The 13,996-nt window shown below is 34.4% G+C and overlaps 1 protein-coding gene across 3 annotated transcripts in view; it reads left to right on the forward strand.

Annotated features, from left to right (window-relative positions):
- The window catches only part of LOC138705119 (vacuolar protein sorting-associated protein 52 homolog), a 29,969-nt gene extending 16,677 nt beyond the window's left edge, over nucleotides 1-13,292 (forward strand). For all 3 annotated transcript variants that reach the window (XR_011333624.1, XR_011333625.1, XM_069833773.1), the window contains 2 exons: nucleotides 437-614; nucleotides 4,463-13,292. Coding sequence is in view for 1 of the 3 variants with exons in the window: in XM_069833773.1 (XP_069689874.1) it covers nucleotides 437-614; nucleotides 4,463-4,710 (426 nt within the window). In the remaining 2 variants the exon portion in view is untranslated. The remainder of the gene's footprint in view (nucleotides 1-436; nucleotides 615-4,462) is intronic.
- Nucleotides 13,293-13,996: the final 704 nt, after the last annotated feature.

Here is a 13,996-nt window from a genome sequence, read left to right on the forward strand (position 1 = left end):
CATAGTAACATTTCAAAGTCTGTTGCTGAAATTCGACAGAAGTTTTAAAACTATCCCACTGAATTTAACGTAAGTAATTAAACAAGTCAATGCTTCTATTCTATACCAATTGCGACTTTTGTATAGTGTAATCTATCACAATCACCCTTTATTTTTCAACTTAATTTTTGTTAGACAGCCCATAATAACTGCTGCACTTACTATAATAAATCATCTACCATTATTGCGAATAACCAGCAAACACGAATGTTCCCTGACCATTTGCTGATTATTTGTATGTTGCTCCAAACAGTGAAAGTTTGCTTCATCACTAGTTCATTGTTTGTTCCCTATGTGTGTATGCACTTTTATTGATGTCACTAATGAGGTTCAGACCTGTCTTTGGACAGTTGATAAACAAACAAATGTAAAGTAAAATATTGATGTTTGCATTAAGGAACACACTCGGGACAATTCTAAAGAGGCAGAAGGCTTCCATGAACAGTTCAATACTCGCAGTGCAGAATATGTGGAAGAAATCTTGTCACCTCACTTTGGTGGCATATTGCGGTTTGTGAAGGAAGGTGAAGTGCTGGTTGACAAGGGACAAGCAGATGAACTGAAAAATCATGAAAGTGAGTATCTTTGTTGCATATCATTTGATTTTGTTACTGCCACTATAGATATTCGATACTTCCAACATGTTGTTATGGCTGGTTCTACCGGTCATCAGTTTTGTTATGATCAGTTCTGACACCAAAATTATTGTGGCTCTACTTGTGTAATCAGAAAGGTAATGGTCGAGCTATTATCTTAGATTGGTACTGCGTTTACAGGACAGGATCTTATTAAGTACCTGACAGTGGCACTGTCGTCAACTCTTTTGAAACTCATTCTCGGAAGTCTTATTTAATAACATGCAAAATTATGATAAACAATCATGCGAGTCATACAAACGCTTCATAAGTTGATCTGGAGCTGTCGAGATTTCCTAGCACGAATCTGTTGACCACTGACAATGAGTCTTTCAACATATTACAACTTTTCTTCCTCTCGATGGATAAAATTGCTAGATTACAAAGCCTTGTGCTTGACATGGCTGTCTTGGTATAAGTTTTTATTCGTCATGACGCAGAAAAATTCCTTTCTGCGGATGCAGTCGTGATGGGACAGATCAGTAGGCCTATAATTTGTAAAACTTGGAGTAGTTCCTGGAATGCCAAACCCATGCTTATGTTCTGTAGTTTAGAATATAGGTCACACACATGTTTTGATTTAATACTCACAGGGAACACTTTCTCTAGAAGTTCCTTGTTTATGTTTAACACAAAATTTGAAGATCCATACAAGTCAGCCAGTTCTGGCAGCATCTTGAAGTTCATGAAATCAGAAGACTTTGGATCACCAACTGATACTGCTTCGCAGAAAACAGAATTTTCTTCAAACCATCTTTTCATTTCTGATATGACAATATCAAGTATATTATATAAACTTGCTGTCAGCAAAATCTTATCTTGTTGTTCTGAATCGTAACTTTTCAGCATAGCGTCACCATCATCAGTAACGAAATAGTCTCTTACCAGAGACTGAGGTGATTGATTTAATTTAATTATGGTTTATTTAACGACGCTCACAATTGCAGAGGTTATATGAGCATCGCTGGTGTGCCAGAATTTTGTCCTGTTCTTTTACATGCCAGTAAATCTACTGACATGAGCCTGTGGCATTTGAGGTGATCAATGATTTCTTTTTTTCTTGTGCAGAGACACTGATTCCGAAAACTTCTGTCATACAAACAGCACTAGAATAAAATTCTTCGAATTTTTCTCCGTTTCGGAGCTTTGAAAAGTTTTCTATCATTGCCTTAATGAGGGACGAACATTTACTAATATCCATTTTTGAAGACTGAGGTGCTTCCGATAATGAATTTGCAAGAGCAAGAACATGGTCTAAATAAACCAAATAAAATAAGGTGTCTTAATTATTGCTCTGGATTCATGGTTTATTTTTAATGTTGAGTGTTTTCCGTAAAAAAAAAAAAAACTAAAAATTCATAAATTTTTTTGGGCCCAGGCCCACCTGGCCCACCCGTTGGCTGTGCCACTGATGACAATTTCATTACTTTTTGCACTGTTGAGTAAGAATGCAATGATTATTTTTTGCACTAAAGTAAACAAGGTCTTATTTGCAGCTTGTTTCATGGACATTCTTTCAGGCTTGTGTTAGTTGTTCCAGATGTTGTCTTAAAATTAAGTCATAAGTGAAATGGAGGTATCAGAAATAACAGAGAATATAGCTATGCAGAATGCTAGTACAAAGAAAATAAAATTTTTTGATGTACTTCTAACTCATCAAAAAGAATACAGATCATGAGTCAAATAAATTACAGAAGACGCTTGTTTAAGTGTTGAGGATTGAGATGTTCTCAGAATATTTTACTTATAGAAAGTAGTAGATTAATGAGTGAATGAAATCCAATGGCTTCCTGTGCTACATAGAATGCTCACCTGACAGGACATCATTGTAAATACTATGAGGTCAGCATAAGTTTTGAGTATTTCAGAAGTGACGCATGTATTTGTGATAAATTTAGAACCAATATATCTCAACTTGAATTAGAAATAAACAACTATAAAGATGCAACTCAGGTACACAATTTGAATAGGCAAAAACGACAGCGACTCAAAATGAACTACATAAGAGGAAAAGAGATACTTTGTATGAGGTAAAGTGTTCTGAATGTTTGGATACCTTTCAAGTCCAGAACGGTTTCGAACAAAGCGCATGATGAAGTATGCTTAATGTTGTGGTATTCCTGTTTTGAAATTTTGCCTGACTCTATGCGTGAATTCAATATGTTCTATGAATCCTGCTGATGACAGAATAACAAATTTTATTGTGATTCGATTTTTCCATTTCTTAGTGCATATAGTGAAGAAATTTTGTTTGTTGGCAACATTTCCAATAAGAGGCCATTCGTACCTCAAGTGCAATAATAATGTAGAATTTATAAACCAGAAGATAAGATGTGAGTTTCCTGATGACTATGTGACATGAGATTGCTAATCCTAGGAAGGAACCTGAACCATTCTCCATAGTTGATTACAAGATAGAAGAAGTACTTTATGGATGGGGAGAATTTCTGAATAGCTACTGCAAAAAGAAAGCCCTTTCGCCTAGAGGTCCATTGCAATCTACAATGTAAAATAAGATACTGTACTAAAAATATGTTCCTGATTATCATCAAGCGGATGATATGAAAGCTATATAGTGAGTTTCTATTTTATTTGTCAAAATTATTTTATCTTTAATTTTATTTATAGCATTTTAATTTCAAATGCTATTAAACATCCAAATTAGTCTATAATAGCCATTTTCTAACATTATTTTAATTATATTTCAAGCCACTAAAAAGAAATCAGAAGAAGAACAATGCGAAAGAGTTGAAAATGTTCAACTGCTTTATATGATGACATATTTCAAGTCCTGCACTGTGACGTTGTGGTCTCAGACGTTCTGCCTAAGACTCGCATTACAGAATGCGTGCTGGTTTGAGTCCTCATGGGGAAAGAAATTTTCTCGTGAAATTTCGGCCAGTGTATGGGACCGGTGCCCACCCAGTATCATGATGCACTTGGGGAGCTATGATAGGTAGCGAAATCCGGTTGCAAAAGCCAGCTATAATGGCTGGGGGATCATCATGCTAACCACACGGTACCTCCATTCTGATTAGATGATCGTCCACCTGTGTTTCGGCATGTGGACGTGAGGCCAGCAACTGGCTGGTCGGCCATGAGCTGTAGCGCCAAGGATTATTAGATTTGAAAACGGCAACATTCAATGACTTTCAAATAAAGAAGCAGTTCTGCAGTACAAGACCAATGAAAGGAAAAGGAGAATTATATTTTGAAATTATATATAAAACGATCAAAAGCAAATTAAATGTCTGAGGTAGAAGTGGTGTTTCACTATAATGCACGCTGTATCCCATGTATCTCGAAGATTCATATTTGGAACTTGATCGTTCTTATTTTGAAGTTTACACATTGTTTGTTTATATTGCATTTTCCATTGTTGCCATCCAAATTTAGAACAAAATGGCATTGTATAATTAATAAGAAATAATCGTTCTTTACATTCCACCACGTCAATTTCTATTATATACACATATAACTAAATACTAAAACTTTAAAATTAGTTTTTTTTCGAAACTTTCTGAAATGGACCTTGATCGTTATTCCTGTGTACCCTTCAAATGTTAACAGAAAATGAGAGAATTGAAATTCCGATGATAGGATTTGGTGACACAAAGCATAGACCTATACAACAAGAGGTATGCCACCTATTTCTGAATCCTCTCATTTTTCCTGATGAGTGATGACTGGAACTTGAGAGCTCAAAATTTAGTAAACATAGCCAGTCCTAATGACTGTATATTTTGCAAAATGTTCTGAAAGGTTAAAAGTTTATATCTTCTTTCCAGAAAAAGCATTGGCACTTGTTCAGTCTTTCTCTGCGGGATGGAAACGATCTTTGGAGGAGTTGAATCGAGAGATCCTGGCTTCATTTCCCAATTTGGTGACTGGTTCCTCACTTCTGCAGTTGGCTCTCACCCAGTTGGTACAGTACTATCACCGTTTCCAAAAATTATTAACAGCAAATGCTCGTGCGCAGCTGACGAATATTCATCACATGAAGGTGGAGCTAAAGAAATACAAGACAAATTTCTGAATATATATTATGGCTGCTGTGATAGGTAAATGAGGGAATAGTTTCATGAAGAGCTTAATATATTTAAGTTAGGAATATTTGACTTTTTTAAATTAATATATTTAAATATTTGTTAGATCTGAATTGTGTATATATAGTCACTGTTTAATTAATCATATATGAACAATTAATGTGTTGATATAATTTTTGTTTTAGTGTTTGAATGCTAGATATCCATTCACAGTAATGTGGTTCAGATGTTATTTATGAATTAGTTACAAAAATGTGAACAAGATTTAAAATTGGAATCATATCATAGTTGAGCATTCTTCTCAAATCACGTGCGACAATCATACTGCTTTTGTGGTGCTTCAGTTTGTAGAAGTTGTACCAGTTAGTGTCTGCAATGTTTGAACATGAGAGAGACAACAATACATTAAAAATTTCGTCTTATTTCATATGAAAAACTAATCGCAAGATCTGTGCTAAAATGCTTAAGCAGTTAAAACATGAATGGGTGGGAGGGGAGAACAGAGAATATTTTTTAACAAGATGGAACAAACACGACAGCCTCCTCCTACATTGGCAAATATCGAACTTCGTTGTACTTGACAAACTTGAATCAAACATAACGCCTATAATGCACAATGCTAATACCAACTGTATTAAATGAATGTAGTGTAGCAAGTTTTTAACAACATATGCAGGATGTAAAAAGAAAGTTACAAGCCTTGGTGGTAGGTAAGTGCATACTACGTGATCATATTTTGTTAAAGGAACCCATGTCCAGAAACACTTTGTTTACATGCTAGCATCTCTGAAATGTGGAAGAAAACATAGGCAGTACAGATCACAAAAACTAGGAAAGAAGTTGAAAAGGCAATTGAAATACTGTAAGTAAACATTATTTTAATCAACTACAGAAGATGCTCCAAATGGCTGCCACCAACTTCGATACATTTTGTGCATCTCCTGGTTATGTCATGTCGAACTCTTGGAAATATTCTTGGCATATCTCGGATGACTCCAGCTGCTACCTGAATTCGTGCCATAAGATCTTGTTGTGTCTCCATGGGAGTCTCGGTTTCCATGTACAAAGAAATCCAATGGTGTCAGGTCAGGTGAGCGAGGGGGCCAGACTTTTGGGGATGGGTCTCTGGACATGGGTGCAATTTTAATTTCAATTGTCTTTTTTACTGTACTTCTTTCCTAGTTTTTGTGATCCATACTGCCTATATTCTCCTCCACATTTCAGAGATGTTAGCATGTAAACAAAGTGTTTCCAGACATGAGTTTATTAACAAAATATGATCACGTAGTATGCACTTACCTACCACCGAGCCTTGTAGCATGTATTTTTTTACACCCAGTATAGTGGAGGGGTATAAGTTCATATATCCTAGTCCGTAAGATTTTAAATGAAGGAACAGCATGACTACTGAGCATGTACAGCTTATGAGTGAGAGGTGTTTTGTCTGAATCTGTGGCAGAGAGCCTGTGCAAAGTCACCATTTCAAGATGTATGACGTAACTCTGTAACTTGTCTCAGGTCGGTTCTACAACAAGTGTCCTAATAAACTTTTTTGTTCCTAATAAGATAAAGAATAAAAAGGGTAAGGGTATATTGTTTATACCTTTCATAATTTCTGCGATATTGCTGAATGTGTGGAAACTAATTTAATTATCATCATACTCGTTGTCATCATCATTTTCAGGGATTAAGCCTTGCATGGCCAGTTCCAAATGTCATGAATTAGAATTGTTGTACCCACCTCTTCTTAAGTCGGCCAACATATCTTCTATCCTTATAATTTAATGTTAATTTCATAATGCGGTGTTCTTGTATCTGACCTCCATATTCCTTCCAGCATTTCTGTATTGATGTATATTTTTATTTGTTGATTTGCAGATATTGAGTTCTCTCCTGATATTCTTGTTCCTGTTCTTGTCTAGTAGAGTATATCCAGCAACATTTCTTAAAAATCTAATTTCTTCGGCCTCAATTTTTCTTTCCTTATTCTTGCTTAATTCCATAATTCTGAACTTCACTTTAACTGCCATTAATTCATACAGTTTTAGTTTAGTTTCCTTTCCGGTATTCTTAAGTTACCTTTTTATTGTGCCACACACATAATTAAATGTAATTTCTTGAATACCCCACGCACTTTTCTTTCCAAAATATACAAGTAAAAAATACGGGTACTTGGCTTATTCTAAGTAAAGTTGGCAACATTGCCCAATTTTCCTCCTGCGGAACTCCTAAGGTGATAGTACATACCACTAACTTTCCACGTGAGTATGTCAGTATTGTTAACATTGTTAATTGGGATTTGAATTAGCAGTACAGGTGTCAGAATCAAGTTCAAGTGTGATAAATGTATAGTTTGTGCGTCTTATATTTTCAATTCTCAAAATCAGTACCATCTTAACCAAACTCTTCAACCAGATCATAGAGGGTGATACTATTCCACAAGAATGGACCTTATCATATATAAGTACAATATACAAAGAGGAACCCAATGAATTATCGAGGTATCAATGTCTTGGCATCAGTGAGTAGGATACTCAGTAAAATAATCAAGATATGATTGGAGTCTTTAATACAAAATGAGATATCCAAAGAGCAAGCTGGATTTACAACAGACAAGTCCTGTGTAGACCATATATTTACAATTAGACAGATGATGGAAAGAATGTTAACCAAAGGAAAAGAGATACATTTTATCTTCATTGATCTAGAAAAGGCATATGACACAGTACCAGTTAATCGACTTTGGACTGCCCTACAAAAAACTGCAGTCCCAAATCCTCTCATAGACCTCATAAGGAGAATGTATAAGTATATAGTATGTGTCAAAATGGGGGAAAATCTATCAGCAGAATTTTGTACTACAGAAGGTTTGAGGCAAGGGTGTGGAATGTTACCAACTTTATTTAAAATCTTCCTAGAGAATGCCTCGAAGAAATGGAATGACTCATGCAGAGGTATGGGCATCAATATTAATAACCATATGTTGCATACCTTGCTATTTGCCGATGACCAGGTAATAGTAGGACAAGATGAGTAAGATATTGAGTATATGTTCCGCAAGCTTGTAAGTGAGTATAGACTACACGAATTGAAAGTGAGTTTTATGAAGACAAAATATATGGTTGTTGGAGGGAAAGGAGAGGACTTGGTTGTATATGGTGTAACAATTAAGAATATCAGCCAGTTTAAATATTCAGGATCAATTATAGATAGTTCTGGTACTTGTGAAAAGGACAATAACTAGAAAAGAGAAAAATAACTAGATCCTTGAATGGTATCCTTTGGAACAGAGAAATGACAAAAGCAACTAAGAAATGTATCTTGAAAACAGTGGTAGAGAGTGTCCTTATATATGGGTCAGAGTTTTTGACTTTGAATGACAGATGGAGGAAAAAGTTGGAGAGCACTGAGATGGATGGGTTACGTCGAAGTATGAGAGTGTCTCGGTTGCAGCATGTAAGAAATGATTTTATTAGAGCAGAGATGGAAGCAAGAGAAATTGTAGTAAACAGGACTGAAAAACGGATACTGCAGTGGTATGGTCATGTACAAAGAATGGAGGAGGAGAGATGGCCCAGACGGATAATTCATTGGTCCCCCACAAGGACAGAAGGAAAAGAGGAAGAACTCGTTTAAGTTGGTGTGGTAGTGTGAAAAAAGTTATTAAATTCGACTTAGAAGGTGGACAGTGGAATGATAGATCCTTATGGTGAACAGGAATTAGAAGCAACCATTGAAAAGTGGATAGCTGAATTAAGAAGAAAATCAGTACCACTAAAGTATGAGATTGTGATCCTTTACTTACAGCAAAAATCTTAAAATGATCAAAGATCCGGAGGAACATGGAAATCGTAATGCATGCTAATAATGTTTCAGGATATCATGTTAAGATTAAGGCTGGTATTCATAGTCGACACTTTCGATTGAAGTGTCCTTTGGAAGACGCAAAGTATCACTTTTCCGTTGCACAGTCGACACTTTGGTGCAAAGGAACACTTTGGATGAAAGTGTAGTTCCGACCACACTTTGAGCCGAAAGTGACACTTTGTAGAAAAATGGCGTACGTCTAGGAAGTTGTCGATTATTAGAACGTGAGGAAGAGATGGCACAATGTGGACAATGTACAAAAGCGCTACATTAGGGATATGCCTAAAGACAATCCCGTGGAATTTTATAATGATATAGAATTTTAAAAACTGTTCCAATCTGATAAAGAAACTTATTGAGATTGCTTATATTTTCGATGACTTGTTGACAAAAACGAATAATAGAGGTTTGCCAGTCCCTCCAATAATACAGTTATTGACTGCATTAAAATTCTATGCTACAGATATGTACCATACATTAATATATATATATATATATATATATATATATATATATATATATATATAATATTATAGTTAAGATATTTCTGTAGTAACATTCGTATATTTATAACCTCAATTCGATGAAGTGATATGTAGGTACATATGCCTATATAATCTATTTTTTTTATTACTGAAACGAATTTGTTAACTTAAATAATATTAAACTAACTTCAATCTAATGTAGGCATAACTATAAATTAGCATTGAGAGATCTCAAGTGCCTGCCTTCTAAGCAGATTCCATAATTACTCTTATATTGGGTTTAAAATGATTTTGATTTTTGTTGACTACCTGTATTTTGAGATAAGATTTATCTTGATGTTGATATAACCATTACTGTTTTGATACCGGTAATATATATTTTCACGCCGGTAAGCAATACATCTACTGTCTCTAGTTCATGTGCAGTCATAACCTCACCATGAAAAGAGATCTCATACTATTAGGCCTATTTTATTATGCATTGTAGAAACATTTGGCATTCAAAATATTCCTGAAGAGCAGGCAATAATGGAAACGAGAGAGAGAAAATGGTAATAGTAATAATAATAATAATAATAATAATAATAATAATAGCAGTAGTAATGTGTTTATTTCATTCTTTTTTTACTTTTATTCACTATTCACGAAAAAGACAAAAATGAAAATAAAGGAAATAACACGATATATCAATGAAGGAGATACGTACAAAACCTAACTTAACGATATAAATTATATATATATATATATATATATATATATATATATATATATATATATACAAAACTTTACCTACTCAATCCAACTTAACCTAACTATATAAACTAATAGAAGATATGTACAAAATCTAACCAAACTATATAAATCAGTGGAACGGATACATACAAAATTAAACTTAGCGACATAAATCAATGAACAAGATATGTACAGAACCCAATCTAACTATATAAATTAATGGATCAGCTATGTACTGTACAAAACCTAACCTAATTTCACCAGCAGTATCACTATTTAATAAAATGTTATATATCTGAACTGACTGAAATAATCTAAACTATCGTCAACAAAACTAGAAACTGAAATAAAACAACTTTAAATATATATTTTCTTTCTCGCGCGATCAATTAGGCTCCCAATTCAAATCACAAGCATTGTAATTTGTAGGTTATACGTCATTAATTTGTTATTGTTTATTCACTTGTTTTGAAAGGCATTGTGGGACTTCTGTTACCAACCAAATTGTAACTCTACACTTTGCTGGCGTAAAGTGACACTTTGTGAAGTGCACTTCTTCAGTCGTCTATGAATACCAATAATATGAAAGAGCCACTTTCGTCAAAAGTGTTACTTTGCAAAGTGGTGATATAAAGTGTCGACTATGAATACCAGCCTAACACGACAGCTGACATGTGTGCAGTGTGTGTATGCATAAGATGGGTTTGAAATGCTTCCTATTCCAGTACAAAATATATTAATTTATTAACTGAACTGTATTTGTGTTTTAATTTGTCGTGAATACATTTTTTTCGAAGTTCAGTTTTTTAAATTTGTGTTTGTTTTATTTTTATTTTTTTGCCTTTCAAAAGTGGGGTGTGCAGCTTATGCGAGGACTTGAAGTATTCGAGAAAATATGATAAATGTATTTATAATGTCTTCCTTGTATGGCTCTTATGGTTGTGATAAGGACACCTTTATCTTACAGTACGATTATTTAGTCCTGGCAGTCGCCAGCAGTGTGTGCCTGGGTCAGGCGAGTCCATTTAGTTATGCCAAGGGATGTTTGGGTTAGTCAGTCGCTTGTCTTCAGAGCGATCGGATGTCATGTGTGCGGTATAGCGGTATGTTTCTAGTACAGTTAAGCTTAACTGCATTCCTTTACTGACCACTCACTCTTAACTCTACTCCTATTACTTCCCCTCTTTTGCCTCGTCGAGCTGTCAGGACTAAATAATCGGTCTGTACATCTTTTCTTCTTTCTCAATATTTTTCAATCTGCCATCAATTAAATTTTTGCAAATATATTATTATTGTTATTATTATTATTATTATCATCATCATTATCATCATCATTATCATCATCATTATCATCATCATCATCACTACTATTAAATGTTGCGTTATACCTTTTTGTTTCATTATAATCCATAATGTGATTTTATTAAAATTATCAAAAGTTTCTTTAAAATCTATAAAAACCATACATGTTATGTTAAACTCTGATTTTAATTATTTGATTGTGAATATGCATTCTGCATAAACTCTGCATTTTCAGAATCTGTCTTGAACTTCTAAAGTAGTATATTAATATCTATTATTATTTCCAAGTAGTTTATTTTATTATTGTCGCATATGTTTTATAATACAACATATTATATACAAAATGCTGATTCCTCTGTAGTTGTTATATTTATATCTGTGCCTTTTTTTCAGTTAGGTATATGACCGAATTTTAAGATATGTTTAATAGATTTAATGTGCGGTAGGCCTACTTTAATTAGTTGCAAGCATATTTAATTAGATCATTATTAATATTATCGGCACCAGGGAAGTCTTATAAAGTATAAACTATTTGACGGATTTTGTTCATATTCAGTATTCACAAATCAGTTTATCTTAGAATGATGAACGTGAATTACAATCATTTTAGCAAAGAAATTAATAGATATTTATTTGAAATAAATAATGGAATAAAAAGGCAGTCAACACGAAATTGACTGCATTTTTTATTTTTCTTCTTGTATGAGATGAAATAAATAAAATAGCTGCCATGTTTGTCCCCAGACATTTTTTTAATGAAATATTGGCTTTGAATAGACTAGTTTTACACATAACAGCACTCATCAAAGGAAAGGGATCTGTACCCCATTTCTAGTAGTTAACAAGTCACAGGTATTGATGTGCATTTCAAAATTATGCACTTCTCAGAGGTTACAATCACGGTTCAGTGATGGTGGTGTCCACTTCAATTACGGAGTCCATGTAGTTTCCTATAACATGGTCGAAATTCTCCTATCTGAGGGTGTTGCAACCCTCCAAGTCTGATAATGAGCGGTACTTGTACAATTGTCTGAGCAGACTTCTGGACGTATCCCTTTAGTTTGCTCTTCTCAACTGTGTTTCCAGTTGCTCACCTTCCATCCGTAAATCTTGATGATTCTTCTCAGTCCTTTTTATTTTTGTTGAAGTTATTGCATCCTTAGCTTATTAACCCATGTTGGCCTTCACTTTCACGCCTTCTGTCGAAAATTATCATTGTTAAGACCAGTAAAATATATTTAGTAACAATTTGTATCACCATGGTACAGTAGATGCCCTTGATTTGGGACAATGCTCAGCTATTATCTGTGTGTGTGTGTGTGTGTGTGTGTGTATTTGTGTGTGCGAGTGTGCATGCATTTTAAAATTTTAACAGAGCTGCTGCTGTTTTAACAAAGCTAAAATGCAGTACTTAAGGAGTTAGGTACAGCTTTTTTCTTCAAAATTCAAAATGGTGGCAATTCACTGTACAGTGATGAAGCATTTCCCTCTAACTCATAAACTTGTTAACTTTTTCATGTTCTCTCCCTTTTATTTTATTGCTGAAACCCATGTTTACAATATCATGCTCTTTCAACTACAGTCCTTAATAAATAATTTTTTTTTTTTTTTTGTGTTAGAAGAAAATACTGATATTTGACCATATTTTAAATGAATTTATTTTTTTATCACACAATCTATCAAAGGTAGAGAAGTGATTCTGCATCATATTGTAGATATGACATGCATAAATACATATAAAACATTTCATCACAGTGTTGGATAGTTTTTGAGTTATGAGGGAAACGCTTCATCATTGCACAGTGAACTGCCACCATTTTGAATTTTGAAGAAAAAAAATGTAAATATTTTTTTAAAATCTAAAAGTATTTTTTTCATATAGCAGAAGGACAGTGCTTTACATATACTAATTTTCATTATTGTACAAGATACAGTAATGGAGGAAAAACATGTTGAATATTTCCAAAATGTTATTGCTGTAAGCTGTACCTAACCCCTTAACCAAAGAAGTGAGCTGGAAGTATCCCTCAGTGCACAGATGCATAATATTAATAAAGAATGACTGGTAGAATGCTAGTGTAATTAGGCAAACATTCCAGTTTAAATAATTTTACATGCAGTGTAAAAATGAAATATGAACATGAAAAAACGAATAAAGAAACCTCAATAAAAAGTAGTTTACATTTTCTTCTAAGTTTTCATGTAAAATTTCACCCTCGGGTCTAGGAGAGATGGCGGTGCGCAATTTCCAATCACTATATTGAGGAGCGTTTTTGCAAAAGTCGATAGATGCAGAAATTTTCTAAAGTGAGTTACATATGGATATTGTATGTTTTCTATCTCCGGAATGAATCTATGAAATCAGATTTACCAAAACTTGATTCATACTGTATGTAGAGACTACCAAACCTTCCAGATTTTTTCAAAACTCGATAGATCCTGTCACTTAATGTAATTTCTGTAAAGTCTTGATTTCTGCATCTATCGACTTTTGCAAAAATGCTCCTCAATTGTGCACCAATATACCTGGGTTAAATCCCAAATCTCTCCGCAGTGCACATGTCACCGTTGATAGTAATTCATCCATCGGATGGAGATGTTAAGACTGGCGGCCCCCTTGGTGCTATTCGATAGGAGTGGACTATGTGCTGGCACCGGGTTTCCCCTTCTTCCTTCCTCATTATCATAATCATCATCACCACCCATACCCTACACTACACTTACAATCATCACCACCCATACCCTACACTACACTTACACATACACTCACCCTAGTACTCGACATAACTCTTCACAGATATACATCATGCACAACGTGGCCCGCCGAAGTGGTGTGCAACTTGAAAATGGGTCACAGTCCTGCCATCTATCCGCAATATGCGGAACGCGA

The sequence above is a fragment of the Periplaneta americana genome, chromosome 8 (genome assembly GCF_040183065.1).
Source record: "Periplaneta americana isolate PAMFEO1 chromosome 8, P.americana_PAMFEO1_priV1, whole genome shotgun sequence".
NCBI lineage: Eukaryota > Metazoa > Arthropoda > Insecta > Blattodea > Blattidae > Periplaneta > Periplaneta americana.